This window comes from Metopolophium dirhodum, chromosome 2, assembly GCF_019925205.1.
Source record: "Metopolophium dirhodum isolate CAU chromosome 2, ASM1992520v1, whole genome shotgun sequence".
Taxonomy (NCBI): domain Eukaryota; kingdom Metazoa; phylum Arthropoda; class Insecta; order Hemiptera; family Aphididae; genus Metopolophium; species Metopolophium dirhodum.
This window is the reverse complement of record NC_083561.1, coordinates 21,201,870-21,224,430: the sequence shown is the minus strand read 5'-3', so window position 1 is coordinate 21,224,430 and position 22,561 is coordinate 21,201,870. Positions and strand designations below refer to the sequence as shown.

The 22,561-nt window shown below is 28.6% G+C and overlaps 1 protein-coding gene and 1 pseudogene across 1 annotated transcript; one reads left to right on the top strand and one right to left on the bottom strand.

Moving 5' to 3' along the window:
• Positions 1-171: 171 nt before the first annotated feature.
• On the top strand, positions 172-3,423 carry LOC132938600 (1-acyl-sn-glycerol-3-phosphate acyltransferase delta-like). The gene is made up of 7 exons (XM_061005523.1): positions 172-588; positions 1,061-1,233; positions 1,342-1,503; positions 1,595-1,785; positions 2,300-2,441; positions 2,813-3,032; positions 3,122-3,423. Exons 1-7 carry the CDS (start codon positions 405-407, stop codon positions 3,208-3,210), a joined length of 1,161 nt encoding a protein of 386 aa, XP_060861506.1. The 5' UTR covers positions 172-404; the 3' UTR covers positions 3,211-3,423.
• A 17,116-nt stretch (positions 3,424-20,539) lies between these two features.
• Positions 20,540-21,533, bottom strand: LOC132939866 (uncharacterized; annotated as a pseudogene).
• Positions 21,534-22,561: the final 1,028 nt, after the last annotated feature.

Here is a 22,561-nt window from a genome sequence, read left to right as displayed (position 1 = left end):
GAAATGTGTCTGAGCTGCGTGTATGTGTACCTATAGTTAAACGGTTTAAAATATATTTTGTGATTATGAAGTACAAAGTGCATATTTTATTATTATTAAACATTCATCATCGGATGAAATCAATGACCTTGCATAACCTTGTTTTTGATAAAACCTGCAAGTACATTTCGGGATTTCATGAATCCCTCAGTATACATTTATGCTACTTACACATTACACATAATATAATTGTCACTATCTGTAATAGGTTTTCTGTCTTAAAATTCACGATCAGACGCGGTTCTTCTCTAGCAAACGCTTTTTTAGTTTTAATCGTTCCAGTGTCGATTCAACTCCTCGGTGTTATTTAAAATTTAAATGATTTGATATATCTCACTCGTTTTTTAAACACTCAATCAGCAAAGATGACAACAGATATGTCATCCATAAAGTCGTCTCCAGTGACACACGTATTGTTCACACTGGTGTTTTTAGTGTCTGGCCTTACTGTTAACTTATTGCAGTTATTATTTTTTATAACTCTGTGGCCACTAAACAAGGATCTTTTCAGAAAAATTAACTACTATTTTTCATACATTATTTACTCAGGTATACATACATTGATAAGTTATTTTAATAATCAAAGGACAAATTAATTTAATAAAATACTACATTTATATATAGGTACTTGAACTTATAGTAACTACTTGAGCAACCTTCAAAATTCGTTATTAATGGATCTTCAATGTTGCTTTTATACCTACTTATACAAATTAACCTACAACGGTTGAAAAAAAAACGATTATTTATAAGTTATATCATAGGTATATTATATTGGTGTACCTATACATATTTTGATATTAAATTAAAATTAAATAATAATTATGTTTACAGTCTTATTTAAACAACCACCAAAACTCGTTATCACTTATCAATGAATCTTTAATTTTACTTTTATACTTATAAAAATCAACCTATAACAACGGTTGAAAAATTACGATTGTTTATAACATATATTGTACCTATAATTTTTTTAGTATAATTTACTAAATTTTTATTTAATGTAATTTTTTTTTTACAGAACTCGTTTTCTTGTCCGATTGGTGGGCTGGTATACCGTATTACTTTTATATAAACAAAGAGGATTACAAGTTCTTCGGCAACGAACATGCGATATTCATCATTAACCACAAATACGAAATTGACTGGCTAACTGCTTGGGTCGTACACGATCGAATCGGTGGCATTCTCGGGGTAAGTTTTTTTTTCATACCTACGACTGGATTCGTATATAATCGAAATAAGAACTAGCGATTAATCATTAAATATACGTTTTTTAATTATTGCATTGTTTAATAATAGAACTGCAAAGCATTCGCAAAAAATAGTCTCAAATACATGCCCGTGATTGGTTGGGCTTGGTGGTTCGGCGAATTCTTATTCCTTCAGAGAGACTTGGTAAGAGACAAGCACACAATCGAAACGAAGCTCGGAAAATTGTTTGAACATGGAAACCCAGTCACGGTATTTTTTACATTCAATGAAAATGTTCACTACACCTACTATGTTATTATATGATAATATTTTGATGTTCTGTTTCGAAATTTCCGTGCAGATGTTGCTATACGCAGAAGGCACCAGGTTCACAAAGGATAAACAAGAGGCCAGCATTAAATTTGCTCGGTCTAAAGGACTGCCGGAGTTAAAGGAACACTTGCTCCCGAGGACTAAAGGTTTCAGCATTGGATTGCCTCATTTTAGACACAATTTGCCAGCCGTATACAACGTTCAAATTGCTTTTAAAGGGTACATATAACATCATGGCTAAATAATATACATTTTAGGCGGCTCTTAGCCATTATTTATTGTGCCGGCTATATCTTGTACAACGTTTGGGAACAAATCTACTTTACCAGACACCCTTTTTTTTCAATTTTTTTTCTCAAAATACGTGTTTTTTCATGTTCTAAATTCAAAAATGTTTGAAAAAGTTTGCGGAAACTTACCGGTCAAAAGTTATGGCAATTCAAAGTTGTGACCAACTCGAGGTGGTTTTCTAAGTACACGAGCTCGCTCAGACATTAAAATCGAAAATATCCCTCGACTTATTGTGTAAACCCACCTCGAGTTGGTCACAACTTTGAATTGTCATAACTTTTAAACGGTAAGTTTCCTCAATTTTTGAATTCGGCATGAAAAACACGTATTTTGAAAAAAAAAGAAGGGTGTTTGGTAAAATAGATTTATACTCAGCGTTTCTTCCACCGATAACTTTCTTTCTAACTCATTTCTTTTCAATATGACTATATCGCAAATGCAGAGACAAAAAACCATCGTTGAGAGCGTTGTTAAGTGGTCAACGGTTTGAAGCACACGTGTACATGGAAAGAATACCCATTGAACAGGTTCCAGATGGTGACAAGGCGTGTGAAAAATGGATGTACGATATGTACGAGAAAAAAGTAATAGTCCATATTTTATAGTTTTATAATTATATCAGCTCGGTTTTCAATACAAAAATTATTTTGTAGTTATAAATATTTATAAAATATTCAACTTTTATAGCTACGAGGATTGAAAATTTAAAACAAGGTTCTACATAAATTACTTTATTCACAATTATTGTATCATCAAATATAAGTACTTGTAGTATACTGTCTAGTATCATAGGCTGACTGACTGTCTTCGCTCAGAATTGTTTTTCGTATACAATGATATTATATCATTGGATTCAAATTTAACACCATACATTACAGTGACCCACTTGTGACCCGCTGTACAGCAGAGTGACACCCACTTGCACACCTTTTTTAAACATATATTTAATCAACAGGATAAAATGATGGTCAGCTTCTTCAACACAGGAGATTGGTTCAAGGAAAGTGGCGTAAAACCAGTGGAGAAATTTGTTCCGCCATATCGTTATTACTGTCTTCTAAACATGATTTTTTGGTCTATCTTAGTTTTAGTACCATTTTTCTACTTGGCATTTAACATTTTCATTTCGGGAAATATACTTCATATATTATTGTTGGTGGTACCAATTGGCTTGCGTGAGTTTAATATTAAAACTAACAAAATATATTATAACATGCTGTAAATATTTCATCATTAAATTTAATCTAAAATATTTTATTTGCAGTTCACGTAGTCTTATCCAAAATGTTGAGCGTTTCTGAAATAAGTAAGACGTCTTCACAATACGGTACAGAGAAACAAAAAACAAAATAAATACAAATTAATGAAGAAAAGAACAAATGTTTTGTTTGAATTAATAGTTATAAAATACAAGTTAAAAATATTTGTTTAAATTCTTATTGGCTTTTGCCATAGACCATAGAGCTATACTGAATATTCCAATAATTTTAAATTGTTTTGACGTTAACTATATTTTAAGCTACCTCTTTTTTCTAAAAATAAAAATAATATATTATGTAAATAACATACTACGTATTTTTTCTTATAGTACACTTGAAAAAATTTTGTTTTGAAAAATTATATTTATTCATTTTAAATACATTATAATATCATACTGAATATTAAAATTCACTACTATTTACAATAAAACAAAATATTGTAGCTTATATTCATAATACAATTTCCGAGTGTGAAGTCGTTTGGTTAAGTTTACGATTAATACAAATTTTTTACATCAATTTTTTTTATTGATCTTAATAAATTGGCCATTGCCTATTAGTATATATTTACATAAAATATATTACATCAAGTTTATATTAAATTGTTACATTAATTTTATTTTAATGTACTATTATATCATATAATATTATATACGATGATATACACTATTTCTAATTTCTGATTATTTCTAGGTACCAAAATAATTTTTTTTAATAAATTAGGAATAATATTTTAGGCCGCTATTGTGTTACCAGTCCTATATCTATTTATAACATCCATATTATCTAGGTACTATTATTTTTTTTATACTTTATTTTGCTTAACTAATTGGGCGTTTATGGGGATAGTTGCCATTTCCTGAAATGGATCATGGCGTCATTGCCAAAATGAATATAAATACAATACGAGTAGAACTCGTCTAGTTTTTTGAGAATTAGGAACCTTACCAACTTATTAAACCGATGTAGGCATTCGCCGACCGTGATTTCTTTCCAGAGTAACACTGTTGTTGTGGACCTCTCATAGTTACTTCCAGTCTTTTCTGGAGTACAAGTTGTTGACATTTTGTCTTAAATATTTTTATAAATACATTTATTTATATTTTGTTAATCTAAAGAAACCGGTGTTATTTGTATTTGAAACTTATAATCGTGAGCTTTCACGCTACACGACTATTATAGTAGTTCATAGCTAATTATACAATATATTTAATACAATTATTAATATTTAGTTGTGTGTAGAGATAGAACAGACGCGACTGTGGAGCACAGTGACACGCACGCAAATCAGTGGCGTATTTAGGATTTAATTTCGGATCGAGGGCGATAGCCCCCCCCCCCCCCCATCACAAATACAGTTTATACGAAACTGACGCAAAACCTGTTGTATCTAGTATAATTTAATGTCATACAAATCATTAAAGAAACATTGCACATATTTGCATGCATCATAATTTCTTACAGTGGTAGTGGCGTGTCGAAGAGGTTTTTGAGAGGACATGGCATCTGAGTTTTTCAGTGGGTGAGTGAGAGTAGTCAAGGGCTCATGAACAATATAAGGATCCGGGGGGACTATTTTGTACGGCATATAAGGATTTTTTTCGTGCGTATGATCGTTCGTACGCATTATATTCGTATACGAACGTATAATTTGGTATTTTATACAGCCTACGAAATGTAGATCTATGAATCTTTTTGCCGTATAACGTATAACGTCATTATAATATTATGACGTACCTACGTCGGTATTTTAATTTTGTACCTATACGAATACATCGTATATGGATTATGGATATATTTAAAAATGTGTACAACGTATAACCGTCTGTATCTATAAGTGTAATATATATAATTTACCTAGGTATATATTATACTTTTTTTAATTTTTGGGGCAGTCACCATCTTTTTGGGGCAGTAAAAATACTTCGATTATTTGACTTAAGCTTCTTTTCTGAAAATAGGAAAATAGGAAAATAGAAAAATGAATCTAGTTGCAGTGCCGCAACAATAGGGTAAGCAAGGTATGCATTGCATTCCCTTGCTAGATTTTATGTTTAAATAAGGGGCCCATCAACAAGAAAAAAAATTAAATAAGTTATTATTCGAAAAAAAAATGGAAAATATACCTTCTATAATATATTGATATTATTTTAGATATGTTTTATTATTTTGATATTATTCGAAAAACAAAAAATCAAACAACTAAATAATTGACATTTTTAGATTTTAGCGGAGCGGCGAGGCGAATGTATTGATTTTATAATGATGTGTTTTTTTTTGCATTTTTTATTTTTTATTTATTTTAGATTCTGAGCGAAGCGATGAATGTATTGATTTTACAATGAAGTGTGTGTTTTTTTTTATTTTTGTGTCATCACCTTTTAGGACAGTAAAAGTGCTTGGATTTCTTCAACAGTAACTTTTCTGATGGGAAAGTGAATCTAGTTGGTACTTTGGGGGGTCAAAAGTAAAAATTTCCCAGTAGTTTTCAAAAGCGACGTGAAAAACAAAAGAAAAATTAAGGAAAAACGGGAATTTTTACGCAAAATCTGTTTTCGAGAAAATCGATTTTGGTTTTTGGTGTAACTCTAAAACAAATGACCGTAGGGACATGAAATTTTGACTGAATGTTTATATTAGCATTTTCTATACACCATAAAATTTTGAAAATATTTTGACTCTTTTTGAGCTGTTTACGGCCATTGTCAGTTTTCAATTTTTTTAGTTTTTTTTTCTATAAATATCAATAAAATTTTATCTGTTGAGTAAAAAAGCTTGAAAATTTAATAGAAGGCTCCTAGGTTATTGTTTCAAAGGCAGATGAAAAAAATTAAAAATCCTTAGTCACAGTTTTTAATTATAAGCATTTAAAGTTCAAATTTTGACAAAATACGGAAAAATCACGAAAAATAGCAAATTATTTTGATGAGAATTCATAAAAATTTTTCTTTTTAAATCTAAGATTTGAAAATGTAATATAAGATTACTCATAAGTTTGTCTACCTTTATCAAAAAAAAAATGTCTAGAAGAAACTTAAATTAAATTTTTATGAGCGTCTGAAATTTATATTTTTACAACATTTGATATTTACTCGATTTCTCATGTAACAATTTTCTTATTTTATTGTAATTAAAAAACGAATGACTGTAGATACTTGAAAATTTCACTGAATGTTTATATTAGCATTTTCTATACACCATAAAATGTTGAAAATATTTTGACTCTTTTTGAGCTGTTTACGGACGTTGTCAGTTTTCAATTTTTTTAGTTTTTTTTTCTATAAATATCAATAAATGTTTATTTGTTAGGTAAAAAAGCGTGAAAATTTAATATAAGGCTCCTGATATATCGTTCTAATAGCAGTTGAAAAATATTAAAAATACATAGGCACAATTTTTTTTAATAAGCATTTAAAGTTCAAATTTTGACAACATTTATCAAATTTATAATTTATTAATTATTTTGTGGTTAAAAATTTATAAAATTTATAAATTTTTAACTTTTATGGCTAAGGATTGAAAATTTAAAACAAGGCTCCACGTAAATAGGTTATATATAAATTACTTTATTCACAATAATATCATCAATTAATATACTTGGTAAAATCATAGGCTGACTGACCGTTTTCGCTCAGAATCGTTTTTCTTATACAATGATATTATATCATTGAATTCAAATTTAACACCATCCATTACAGTGACCTACTTGTAACCTACTGTACAGCAGAGCGACATCCACTTATCCACCTTTTTTTTAGTTTTTTTTCCTATAAATATCAATAAAATTTTATCTGTTGAGTAAAAAAACTTGAAAATGTAATAGAAGGCTCCTAGGTTATTGTTTCAAAGGCAGATGAAAAAAATTAAAAATCTTTAGTCACAGTTTTTATTTATAAGCATTTAAAGTTCAAATGTTGACAAAATACGGAAAACTCACGAAATATTTATATTGATATTATTAAATATTATTAATACTGTAGCCGGTTAAGTTGAATTATTATTATTTGTTTATTATCGTATTTGTATATGATAATAAATTATAGACGTTTCAATTACCCACGAATAATATTTTTAAAATAGGCATATGTATATATTACAAGTAACAACGAATTAAGAACGATATTGCAAAAAATAATTGCCGGAAATCATTAGTTTTTAACTGAAAACGACAGGGAAGTCTGAACTTGGCGGTCAGTCTTATTTTTAAGTTATATGACGTATTATAACTAATTGAAATTTTTGGTATTTTCATATGTACCCGGTATACCACACTGCGCTTGCTCGAACAATTAAAATCAAAAACATCCCTCGACTTGTTATGTAAAACCACCATGGGTGGGTGTCAGAATTATTTTTGCATCATCAATTTTAAAACGTTGATTTACCTAGATTAAAAAATAAATTAATTTGTAATACTTAAGCTCGGTAAACTTTAAGCGTTGTACGGGTGCGTAAGACACCGAAAATCGTGAACTTCTTAAGGCTATACCATAAAAACCAATGATTTGCAGGTAGTCGAGTTTTGGACAAGTACCTACATAGGTAACTTATAATAATACATATTGTAAATTAATTAGGTACCAAAAAAATATAACTTCTCAAACACTTTGTCTATTGGCACTGGCGGGAGAATGTATTAGAATGTCTATAAACTTGCGGACCAGTTTGTATAGTTAAATTTGGCATGCGAACTATAATTGAAATAGAAAACCAGAATAGGTGCATTGCAGATCACAAAGATTTCTGTAAAAGAACATACGATTTATAAATATACTGTATAGGTTTATTGAGTACTTATATAATAATATATAAGTTCTTTGGATTTATCATAGTAAATAATATATTTTATGATATCTATGGCAATCGTCAATTGTCGAAATTCGTCGGCGACGGTTAACAATTCTAATAATTTCAGCAATACTATTGTATTATAAATATAATATATTGTATATTTTGATTTTAGTGAACAAAAAAATAATAGGCCACAAATATAAACGGACAGTTCGTTAAACCGGATAAGTTGTAACACAAACTCGCAAATTTCGTTTGATCAGGTTATTTTCATAAAATATTTCGATACTTTCAAGTTTCAGCTCATCGGAGTAAGATGATTAGATAAAGATGGATGAAGATAGCTGTTTCTTCGGCGATGGCAGCACTCTAGCTATACGTTTCACCGGAAGAGTAGATGTTTACGAGTAAGTTTGTTTTCATATTATTACCTACTATTTTACATTTACTTTTTAGACTTAAATTAAATATTTATTACCACGGACAATCTGTTAACTACGTGACGTAGAAGCATTTATAAGTTTAATCCCAATAGCGCAATGTATAAAATACGCGAGACCGTCTTCGTTTCACCACGCCAAGTTTAATACGCACCTTTTTGCATGTTATACTATACGCCGGGTATCACCTTAGGTTTGCGCGAAGTATTTAAAACAATATAATGTTATTAATCTTTATATTTTATATTTTTATATAGGTACATAAATACATTATACACCTCATATATTTTATTAGTATACTTACACCTTTTTTAGTGTAGTTTATACCCTAGATGGCTATAGATATAGGTATTAAATGTCTTGCAATTATATATTTTACTATAATTATTAATTTCATTATAATATAATATAACAATACACTCTAAATTAAATTAGTTGTTATCAAGACAGATAGTCTTAAAACAAACTCTTTTCTGGACGTTTTCAAAACGTATTATGCATAAAAAAAATTGCACAGTTGTCGTAGCAGTCAGTTGCTAGATCAACCCGTGTGACATCAAATAGGAATTATTCTTGTTTTTTTAAATAGTTTTTTCGAAAAATATATGTAACATGTATAGCTCATACAATTATGAATTTATAGTTAATGGAAATGCGGATGTTTATACTTCATAGATATTTTTTTAGTTAATAATCGTGTAAATAATTTGATTAAACAATAAGGTACTTACCTACTCATCACTAGTATCAATTGTATTATATTACGTGTAAAATCACCAACACAAGGTGCAGACTGCGTTTAAAAAATTAAAAACATAAAATAAAATATAAAATAATGTTGTAGTAGAAGCTGGAAACTGTAGTTTATTTTAATTTATAATCCAATTAATGTAACCGAGAATGTAACTATTAAATTCATCATTGAATGATTATTCAGAGATCACTTTGGGATAAATGTAAATTAAATTAAAAATAATTAAAAAACATTTTGTGAAAGGAACAAGATTACTGCTAATATTTAAGTCTTAATTATTATTAACAAATAAATATAAATAATAGATATTTTAATAGCTTTTTACTATTAACATTCAGTGTAAATATAGTTTCTGATCGACTTACCAATATGTAATAAACCTATATGTAATAAAATAATTATTCATATCAAATAATCCTAACAATTTAATGCAAGGATTCTCATAAATTTATCTTACAGCAGCCTTAAAACACCAAAAATACATTTGTACATCATTTACAAAATTTTAGTTCCCTATTATGGTGTAGGTATTAATACAATTAATACAAACAATAAATTGCTATTCGAAAACACAATTTCGTATACCTATTATTATTTACTAAATACCTACAATTAAATTAAACTAAAAATAAACATATTATGATTACACACTGAGTGCCTATAATATAATATTATATATGAAAATTGAATCTTTATTACGAATACTTATCGTTTACACAGACCACAAGAAAAAATAATTAAAAATATTTAAAAAAAAAACACACACATCATTGTAAAAATATAGTTGGTATTATAGTATTTGATGAATTTACATTTACTGTATACGTTTATGGCTTTCCGTTAACTCTAAAATCCAGTAATCACATTTTTATTTAATAATTCATAAAATACAATATGCTCTTATAAAAATATTCTTGTGCTTCTGATATCTATTCACCACCTTAATCAATAATTAAATTGATAAACGAAAATAATAATTTAAATAATACCCATATCATATTATTATAATCAAAATTATAAACTATTTTGGTTTATTGTCATATCAAATTTAAATGAACAAATTGTTCCTTAACACGGAACTCTTTGATATAAAAAGTTGCATTATATTATATCCGTGGATTCATCATATTGACGTACCTAGTATAATATCTATCATTTATTTATTTAATCTATGGCAAATCTCAAAGTCGTTGCAGAAGACACAGTCGATAAAAAATTCTAAAATTTCAATAAGCAAAGAAGATATGAGCAAAAAACTTACTGCGTTTTGTATAATTTTATTTTTCATAAATCACAATATTCTAAGTTCTGGCTGTATTCTGGAGCGTTTCCTCATGGGCGTCGCAGTTCACACACGTCACGGATTCCGCCGAAGGAGTCGATAATTAAAGTAAGTTTGTTTTTATATTCTTTTGGGGCTTAAATTTACTTTTAAGACTTAAAACAAATATTTAATGTCACGAAAAATGTGCTATCCAAGTGTTGTAGGCGCATATTTTAGTTCCGGACTAGAAATGTATAAAATACGCGAGATATAAACGCCGTCGTCGTTTTTCCAGTCCCTGTTTGTAGAATAATTATAATTAATAGGTGCATACCTATACAGTGTACTTAATATTATAAATATATAAATATTTTGGTTTAATTTATAGAAATATATGTTATGACTTATAAAGTTATAACTAAAGACCGGATTTATATGTTTTTACATATCGTTACTGGGTCTGCAGTCTTACGAGAGTAAAAAATGTGGATGATTTGTTCAATTCTGAATGCATAGAAAAAAGTTTTTAACTCATTTAGCATATTTTGGAATATTTTGTAAATTGTGAGAAAAAATTTGTATTTATTTTTAATTTTAATATTACGGTACCCAGAAAAAATTTTTTTGAACATTTTCAATTTTTTATTTTATCATTTCCAACTCTTACTAAAGTGCAATAATATTCCATTAGAATACGAAACTTTAAATACCTAATAATTAACTCACTATTAATATAAAATTGAAAAAAAAAAAATTTTAAATGCATATAAAAGTAAATATAATGATGTTTATTGATTATTTTTGCATATTTTTGCTTTTTTTTTGTATATTTTGCATATTTTAGCATATTTTTTAAATTTTTAAGAGAATATAATGAAAATATTTTAAGGTTTTTTCGAGAATATTAGCATCATATTTAAGGTATTTTAAGAGAATATAAATCCGGTCTTTAGTTATAACTGATAATAATAGTCATAAGATACAATTTTAATTAATAACTGGTAATTTTTTTTCCAAATACAACGTTATAAGTTATAGGTAACTATTAATTTAGTGTCACATACTTAACTTCTATTGTTCACCTAATATCTATATTCTATATCATAGGGATTAGGGATGTATAACCATGTACACATAAAAGTATATTCACGGAATGGTCAAGTGCCTATCCTGACGTGTGCGCACTTATGAATAATATACCTACTCATATACTCGTATAGGTATATAAATATACCTATATAAATAGTGTAATACTACATACACGAATGTGTTACCTATTATGTCCCTAAAAGTTCAACAGTTATTATTATATTTATTAATTTTTTAAAAATAGGTAGGTACATTACAAGACTAATTAAAATCACATTTTTTTTTTATTTTTTTGAACACAATGTTTTAAAAATTATTAATTAATATATAATTTATTGGCATAGTACTAAATAAATTAATGAAATAAAACAAACACAACTACTATAATTATTAGTAATAATAATATATCCACGTATAAATTATTAAAATACAAAACGAACAAACGAAAAACGATTCTGAGCAAAGATATCGTTAACTAATAAATAATATTGAGATTAAAGTAATTTATTTTTTTCGGTAGAAAATCGGTATAAATATGAATTATAAATATTTTTTTATTTTCATACCATGACGCGTGTGTGAAAAATTGTTTATATTAAGTGTTTAAAATGTTAGATTTCGGTTCGGCTGATTGTCCACCCCCTCACTCTTCCGCATCAATGCATCAGAAATTATTATTTATAATATTTAAATATAAACTGCATTTTCTGAATTTTCTAAAACATTGCTTTCCAAGCAAAGTATTCGTTCCATATATTATCAACGAATTGAAAAATGAAATTAGAACATTTATATGGGATAAAGTCAATTTCATAAAAACTTATTAGAAAAAAATTAAATACAATTAAATAAAGGTAATTATTTTTCTTATATTTCTATTTTTTTACGTACCCATTATGTTCGATACTATAACTTCAGTCTTCAGTTATAGAAAACAACACTTGCCAATATGGAATTACTGTCGAATTTTTTTATTTTAAAATATTAAATAGCATCTGATCGACTGATGTGCTATAATGAAACTCAAAATATAACGAATACACTACCTATACACTTATCTAAATTCTATTTTATATTCGTTTAAATTGGACTTTTAATTTTTCTGGCCATTTTATTAAGCTTTGTAATATAAGTGCATTAAATCGTATTTTTAAGGTATTTTTCTTATTTTTAATGCATATAAATCCACGTCCTATTTATAACTTAACGTTATTTTGTATATACCAATCGATTAGTGTACACAATAAAAAATATAATATTATTGATGGGTTAATAGGTTGATAACTATTATGTAGGTAGTTACAGTTTTGTACGTTCAATGTATCGTTCTTAATTCATAAAGTAGGTAAATGAGTCAAATGATTTTGTCAAGGGGTGGGGGGGAGGATATGGCTGATTTTTTAACATGCACTATTTCAAGGGCTCTTAACCTAAGGGGCGCACCACTCTAAAGAGGAGTGACACAATTTCGTAAGGGGGGGGGGGGGGGGGGGTACGTGAAAATGTTTAAAAAAAAACACGAATTTATTTAGTTATTTTGTTATTTAGGTAATACATATTAATTAATAGGTATTTCTTAATTTTTTTTTATTATTTTATTTGAAACATTATTTTTAAATATTGGGATCAATAAAACTATTTTTATATAATTACTATTTTATATCAATTAAAATTTGTTTATATACCAAGTAATAAATAAATGGTTACCAAGTAAAAAAACCGTTATCTATATTATAAATTTGAATTCAATTTACCGCATTTGCGTCTAGTAGAAACAAATAAATGTTTTTTTGAAGATAATGTAAAAAAAGGTGGATAAGTGGATGTCGCTCTGCTGCACAGTATGTTACAAGTGGGTAACTGTAATGGATGGTGTTAAATTTGAATTCAATGATATAATATCATTGTATAAGAAAAACGATTCTGAGTGAAAACGGTCAGTCAGCCTATGATTTTACCAAGTATATTTGATGATATTATTGTGAATAAAGTAATTTATATATAACCTATTTACGTGGAGCCTTGTTTTAAATTTTCAATCCTTAGCCATAAAAGTTAAAAATGTATAAATTTTTAACTACAAAATAATTAATAAATTATAAATTTGATAAATGTTGTCAAAATTTGAACTTTAAATGCTTATAAAAAAAAATTGTGCCTATGTATTTTTAATATTTTTCAACTGCTATTAGAACGATATATCAGGAGCCTTATATTAAATTTTCACGCTTTTTTACCCAACAAATAAAAATTTATTGATATTTATAGAAAAAAAACTAAAAAAATTGAAAACTGACAATGTCCGTAAACAGCTCAAAAAGAGTCAAAATATTTTCAACATTTTATGGTGTATAGAAAATGCTAATATAAACATTCAGTGAAATTTTCAAGTATCTACGGTCATTCGTTTTTTAATTACAATAAAATAAGAAAATTGTTACATGAGAAATCGAGTAAATATCAAATGTTGTAAAAATATAAATTTCAGACGCTCATAAAAATTTAATTTAAGTTTCTTCTAGACATTTTTTTTTTGATAAAGGTAGACAAACTTATGAGTAATCTTATATTACATTTTCAAATCTTAGATTTAAAAAGAAAAATTTTTATGAATTCTCAACTCAAAATAATTTGCTATTTTTCGTGATTTTTCCGTATTTTGTCAAAATGTGAACTTTAAATGCTTATAATTAAAAACTCTGACTAAGGATTTTTAATTATTTTCATCTGCCTTTGAAACAATAACCTAGGAGCCTTCTATTAAATTTTCAAGCTTTTTTAATCAACAGATAAAATTTTATTGATATTTATAGAAAAAAAAAACTAAAAAAATTGAAAACTGACAATGGCCGTAAACAGCTCAAAAAGAGTCAAAATATTTTGTAAATTTTATGGTGTATAGAAAATGCTAATATAAACATTCAGTCAAAATTTCATGTCCCTACGGTCATTTGTTTTAGAGTTACACCAAAAACCAAAATCGATTTTCTCGGAAACAGATTTTGCGTAAAAATTCCCGTTTTTCCTTATGTTTTCTTTTGTTTTTCACGTCGCTTGTGAAAACTACTGGGAAATTTTTACTTTTGACCCCCCAAAGTACCAACTAGATTCACTTTCCTATCAGAAAAGTTACTATTGAAGAAAATCCAAGCACTTTTACTGTCCTAAAAGGTGATGACACAAAAATAAAAAAAAAACACACATCATTGTAAAATCAATACATTCATCGCTTCGCTCAGAATCTAATCATCCATCGGTCATTATCCATATATATATTTTCTATGATTAGGACGGTTAGGTTATAATTATAAATAATCTATGGCAAATGACAATCGTTTGAGACGAACAGCGCAGGGGCGTATACAAGGGGGGGGGGGATGTGGGGGTCAGATCCCCCCCCAATAGGCCTTTTTAAAATTTTATAAAATAGTGTTCTTAATGACTTAATGTAAGGAAATTACAAGGAAAAAAAGTGGCAAGGATTTTTTGTAAATTTTTATTTTAACACATTCAACAATTAATTAAAAATAATTTACTTAATATTAATCAGTAATCATATATTTATTTCATATTCATATAATCGTATTATGTGATATTTGATAATATGTATATTATATATACAAGTATAATAACTTATTATAAGATAATAATATGTGGCAGACCAGCCACGGGCCGTCGCCAGTCGCCACCGTCACCGATATCAACGCGGCGGAGACGACGCCCGCATGTCCGTGCGTATAATAATACATTTTCCTATACATTAGAAAAAGATTTATAAAAATAGCTAAAAATAGCTAAAAATAGCTTAAATAATAAATATTATTATCTAAAAACAAAAATCAACAACAAATATTATTATTTATATATTAAATGTTGTACGAACAAGTCATAACTACATATAACTACTTGTAGAATTTAAAATAAAATGTATTGAATATATATATGTTTTATCATTTATTAGGTATTTAAATGTGCACATACCTAGGTTTAGGTATTTTTGTTCCATAATAATTTGTTTGAAACTGATCCCCCCCATACAAAAGTTATGTATACGCCACTGGAACAGCGATTCCAATACGTACTCACATATTTCGTTCCATTCTGGTTATGAGCTAGGTGCCTATTTTTATAAATGTCATTAATCTCAATACTTCCAGACTGAACTTTTGGATCGGAGATATGAGACGCGCGCTGCATTTTGCTTGGCGGAGACGCACAGCTCTGACGACTGACACTAGACAATATTATACACTCAAAGGGACCGCGTTTCGCCGGAAGAATAAATAATCACGTAAGTTTTGTCCTACTACTCTGTTGACGCGGTAGACCTAATGTAAATATTTATTGTCAGACAAACTTATATACCCGCTAGACGTAGAGTAGTTTTTAAAATCCAGTTGTTATAGGTGTACAAAAATTAGGATATTATGAAAAATACCTTAAATTATAATACTTTGCCTACAACTGTTAATTTATTGTTATAGTAGAATAATTTTTAAAATTTTAAATCAATGATTAGGTAATGCTTTTATAAGTAGGAAGGTAGGTTTTTATACCTACCTAACAAAATAAGAAAATACATAATGATTAATGTTATTTAACATGATTTGTAAGTACATAGCAGATTATACCTATCACTTGGTGACGATTATTTTTGTTTTGTACGTTCTTCGAAATCCAGTTCCGTCACGATAGTTTTAGTTTTCGTTAAATGTGAAACATACATTTTCTATGCATACGGGATACGGGCATTAAATATTTGGGTTTTAAGAGAACACCTCAAACGTACGTTTTATTTTGGGGGTTTTACGGGATATACCTATAGGAAATTTTCTTCAATTTTTCACATTTCACTATTTGATATTGTGATATTATTTGTACCTAGGTTAAGTTTCTGTTTTAGAATCGATCGATATGTTACCTAGGTATATCACATCTTTAATTTAAATTCTGGTAGTCGAGTATTGGACAAGTACCTACGTAACTTATAATTCGTATCGTAATTTAATTACTAAAGAAATATAATTTCCCCAACAGTGTCTAGGGCCACCGGCAGCAGAATGCATTATAGAATGTCTATAAACTTGTGGTCTAGTATATGGTTAAAATTGGCATGCGACCAACAACTGGGGGCTTGTTCTGGAAAATTTAAATGATCCAATAAGGTTCATCTCATTATTTGAATTAAATTAATTTTTAAGCGATTGTTGTGTTAATCAATTTTTCAATTTATTTCATTCAACACACTCGTCTCAGTTTTCTAGTACCTCTAGATTTCTCACAAAATTCATATCGATCATCTCACAGCTTTCATATTCAAAACCAAAAAAATATGTATTTTTATCTTATTTCAATCTTTTTCAACGAACACCAGAATATATTACAGATCATAAAGATACTAGTATTATATACTAGATAAGTTTCAATTAGCGAGATGTAGAGAGAGATGGAGATGGAGCGAGATGTAGACGGATGGAGATAGCTGTTTCTTCGACGACAGCGTGTGCTGCAGTACAGCTAGGTTTCACTGGAAGAGTCGATGTTTATGCGTAAGTTTGTTTTTATATTATTTTGGTCTTACATTTACTTTTTAGACTTGAATTAAATATTTATTGTCGCGGAAAATCTGTTAACTAAGTAAAGTAGAAGCATATACGTTTACTACTGCCTACCAAAGGCGCAATGTATAATAATAATAAATTATATGCCAGTCCGAACAATCCAAACGCTGTCTTACTCGTAGTCGAGTTCTAGTTGATAACTGACTTGTGAATAAATGTAATTTTTGTTAGGTATAAAAATAAAACTAATAAATCCTTGAATACAACATTTAAAAATACAAACTCTGTGTAATAAAAATTAATATTAGGTATTTATTGGTAGGTTTATATAATATCTGTAGACTGTAACGCATAGGTCATTAGAATATTGTAGAACATTTTACTGCATAAGATGCGTGTTATTTCAGAAATGGTATTCGTCAGTGAACATTTTCAAACTGGGAATAATATATCATAAGCAGATTGAAATGTGTGAACGTTTCAGTGTTTCGAAGACTAAGTTTCGTAGCAGATTTTGATTCCGTCACGGGGTATGTATTTTCTTATTTCTCAGTAGGTTTTTTTTATTATAGTTAATTGATCAGGGGATGTATTGCCCGAAAATTTTCAATATTTGTATTGTAACTATACTGGTATAACACTATTCGGGCTAACAATAAAGTCGTGTTCAAAATTAGAAAATTGGTGAGGTATGATATTTTTTTAAGCAATTCTTTCGAGTAGGAAATTCGCTCAATGATATTTAAATATTTTCACCGATAATCAAGTACGATGACTTGTAAGTAACTAGAGACTGAGTGAATAGGAATTAGGAAGTGTATGATATGGCGAAGATAAGGAAATGGGTCAACAGGATTTCAGAATGTTTGGCGTATGAAAGGGAAAGATGAAAAAGAAATGTAAGGTTAGGGTAGGTAAGTGGAGTGAGAGTAACAGATATGAGAATAATAAGTAAGGTGTTAAGGTACAAAAGAGGATAAAATAAGAAATTAATTAAGGGTAGTGTAGAGTAGTGTACATATTGTAGTGAAAACAAGAGAGAATAGGTTTAGTTGGTTCGGTCACTGTATGATAAGAGATAGTGAGAGTGGCTATAGAAGTTAATTTAGGGGAGAAATGATGTACGAGAAGACTGAAGAAGAGATGGATAGACAAAATACCGATCATATGGAGGTGTGGAATGAGAGTGGCTGAACCTGTTTATAGCTGTGATAGACCGGGGACGAAAAAGTGTAAAGGTAGAATAGTTATGTTAACAATACCGACTACGTAGGAAAAGATCTTGAATTGCAAAGGCCCTATCGACTCTTTGGCTTCAACTAACCATAGGTTTACCTAACTAACCTTCTTATGACTCATTAGGACACTTTGAATAAAAAGATCCTGAGTTGCAGGTTGCTGAACTTAAGTGTTTGATTATCAAGTTGATCCTTTGATTGTTGACACCTTAATCCATGCTATGGATAAAGCCCATAGATAATAAAGATATGGATAGTCCACGCCTATGTTAAATACATTTGAGGCTGCGTTCCCGGAGGGGAAGGCAATTGAGGCTCCTTTATATTGATAGTCGATAGTCGATACTCGATATAAGTATACTTTATTTGGCCTCAATTTATTGTTCCCCTCGAAGACCGCTGATAAGACCATTATGTCCTATCCGTTGACTGCAAAAACCGCACACTTTTGATAAAATACAGGTCAAAACCGCACACTTTAGGTAGGTTAAAACCGAACATTTAATAGGTCAAAACCGCACAATTTTAGAAATTGTCGTATCCAAAAACTGCACAGTTATGATTAAATATCAATTTTAAAAAAATGTCAACTTAAAAATGTATAAATTCAATAATTTAAAATATTAATTTAAAAAAAATGTAAAACAAAAAATGTATAGGTATATTAAAAAATTTTAAATATTAATTTTAAAAAAAATTAAAACTTTCAAAGTTTGATTGGCTGAAACCGACTGCCGACGTTTTTTAAAAACTTTATACAATCACAGAGATCGTAAAAATTATGCCCAAAATTGAAACAATAGTACATATCATATAATCTTATCTTTTCACTATTTTTACTAAAAATAGTGTGCGGTTTTAACCCACTATAAATGTACGGTAATTTGTTATACAATGACCGTTAAGCTGTGCGGTTTTTGGCTATCGACCTTTTTAGGGCTAAAATCAAAAGTGTGCGGTTTTTGGGTGCAACCGTCCTATCCATATATTTATTATCTATGATGGAGCCATACCCAGCTCACTCGTGTAAACTTGTTGCCGGTTGGGATGTCAGCGCACTATTTGTTTTCCATCTTTGACCCACGCGTAGCATACCAAATGTACGATTAAGAAAACACTAAAATGATTGGGTCAGAGAGAGAAATAAATGGTGCGCTAAAAATCTGACATCCTCTTAGTGTTATCAATTTGAAGAAGCAGTTGATTGTTGACAATTTGACATTTAACATTAACTGTGGTAGGTATTATGATTGGAAGTAAAAGTAATTAGCAGGGCTGTGAATTTAATGCAATGAAAAAGTGTTAAATATTTGCCTGCATGTATGCACTAAAAATAGGCAAATATATGCTCTGAAATATTCAAAAATATGCACTTAAAATTCAAAAAAATACTGAATGAAAACGTTTTTATTAAAAATTTTTTAAATGAATAAATTATAATTCAAATTGGTCTACAAAAAAGATTCTTTATTTACACATTTGGTAGGTAGGTATGTAGGTAGGTAACGGATGAACCGAAAATATAAAAACATTTTAAGAAAATAAGCATAAATACGAAGAAATCATGAAAACATGCAATTATATTAACTAACCAAAAAAAAACGCAAATTGGTAACGGTGTTGTTATAATAGGGAGATAATTGGAAGTCTTGATTAAGTATTTAATCATTTATCTAAAAGAGATGTGCCGGGTCGCCACATTACTATATCAAGGGACCATCCCAATCGGAAATCCACAACAGGCGCAGCATTCCGCCAGTACTGGCTAATGCTGGCATATTACTGGCAGGCAGATTTAGACCAGTACTGAATAACATTATTGGTGCAGTACTAAGTAATATTACTGGTTCAGTACCAAGTAATATTACTGGCGCAATAATATTCTGTACTGGTGACTGGTCTACCATTGCTGGTTCTGTGCTGGCATGCCCTTACTAATAAAACTTATATAAATATTTTATAATATATTTTTAATGATCTATAATTGTCAGTTTATGTATTGTGCCAACATGCAATGTAACAATGATAAATATATTAATATATATTCCTATGTATGTATAAATATAAAAAAACATGTTATAAAATGAGTAGAATATAGTAGGTAACTATAAAAAAGTTGAATACAATTTCCAAATTAATAATATATAACTTAGCATGTTTATGCCTAGTTCAAAAAATAAAATGTTCTTATAGTGATAAATCTTTAGTGTTTCTAAGATATAAATAATTTATAAAGTATAATTCAATTTAGTTCTTCAAAATCTTTATTAAACAACACCTTTTTAAAATACAATTAATATATTTTAATCACTTTTATCTTCTCTACTAAGGCTGTGTTTCATTTTCTTAAAAATCCTTTCTTTCTTCCCACCTTCACGATCCTTAGCACCCGAAAACCAACGGCTTAGTTGGCTTGAAATATCCTTTAGTTTTAAATTAGGGTCTTTGGTAGTAATGGTTTCTGAAATCAAAAATAAATAACACTTAAAAAAATAAAATACAAAATATGAACAATATTATATACCTAATAAGTATGATTATGTCCAAGAAAAGTTCAGTTTCTTGCTTCCATTCGTTTCCCTTCCAAACGCACTATAATTATTATAATAATTGTACTTCCTTCGAAATTATTCTCGGAATAACTGCTTTTAAACTTTCAGATAATTTATCTCCACTTTTAATGGTGATCAACATAAAACATTTCTAAAAAATAAAAAATAGATTTACAAATCAAATAAAACTGTGCAGTTTCAGTAGTAATTCTACCAGCTTTTTTATTAACTCCAAGTTATGTTTTAATTCATTATCAAACTGTTGGAAATCTTTTAAGTTTAATTTGGGCATGTCATCTAAGTTTTCTTCTTGCATGATTTTGTTAATATCTCCTATATTATTGTGGGATGCAAATAAGTGCCTTGTTTGTTTGGCCTCTTCTGTGATTTTATATTCTAAGCTTCTTTTGACCGATTCTAAATTTGCTTTTGAAACATAAGTTTCTGAAGGTGGCATACCTAATTTAAAAAAAATACATTAGGTGAAATTGGTAAGCGGCATAACAAATATTTTTTTTTTTTTTGTAGATAATCACTAAAAAGTATACTTATAAAGTAATATATTATAATGTGCTTGGTATTGTAAAAATGTGAAGAGATACTTAAGTGAAAAAATAATGAGCATACATGCAATGATACTTAATCTTATTGATTAAAATATAATTAGAAGTAGTATGCTAACATATGTGACTGGACTCGCCTATGAATTAAACATTAATTACAATTACACAAACCTATTGGCTATTACATTGAATGAAAATAATCAATATGCGTATACAAAATTGAATACCTATTTTTTTATATTATAGCATAGGTAACCTATTATTTTTATATTAATTCTGATTCATGTAAACAGTGAGTTTTAGTACGAAGTTACAATTTATAATATTAATAACAATAATGAGAACGATAATAATTAAAAAAGTAGATAGGTAGGTGAAAATGCACCTGCACAACTAAACTTTTTTGATGTACGTGGTACGTTACGTCAACACGTGCGTCGTACCTGGGTGGTTAGTAAAAAAATTTAAAAACCGACGACACAATATAGTTTACATAATTTAACAATATTCATAAACATTAACAAGACGTATTGCGCTATAACACTTACACAGACGTAGACGGTATAATAAAATAGAGAATAGTCACTGTTCAGTGAACGCTGTAATACGTATGTGTGTATCGTATTCGTATATATCGTGTGAGTGTGTGAACGCCGCGAAATGATCGAACGATAATACATAGGCAGTGCGGCGTACAGCCGTTATATTATAGTTTTCTCCGAAAATAGGCTGATTAACAACAACAGATTTCTATATTTATAACAGAAATCATTATACTAAACAATATAATAATTAATAATACAATACTATATTATAATATATTTGTTTATTAAACTGTCATCTTCATGAAACTGTGAAACTGAAATTTGAATATTTGTATTGGAATATACTAATATTATAATTTGTACGACTTCGTGAATCGTGGCTAATACAAATATAATACTTAGGTAATAGTATTTTGTTACACATACATTTAAATAAAACAAATGTGGTTCAAATCGCTTTTAAGTATTAACCAAGTTAATTGTAAATCATTATAGTCAAATACGAGTATACGACATACCTTTGATACACTGACACAAAGACAAGGCAAAATACTGTTTTAAAAACAATAAAATTAAAATCAGAAGGTACCTCACCAGAGGTAGGTCATATATAAAACTATAAAATAGCTACCATTATAGAGTAGAACT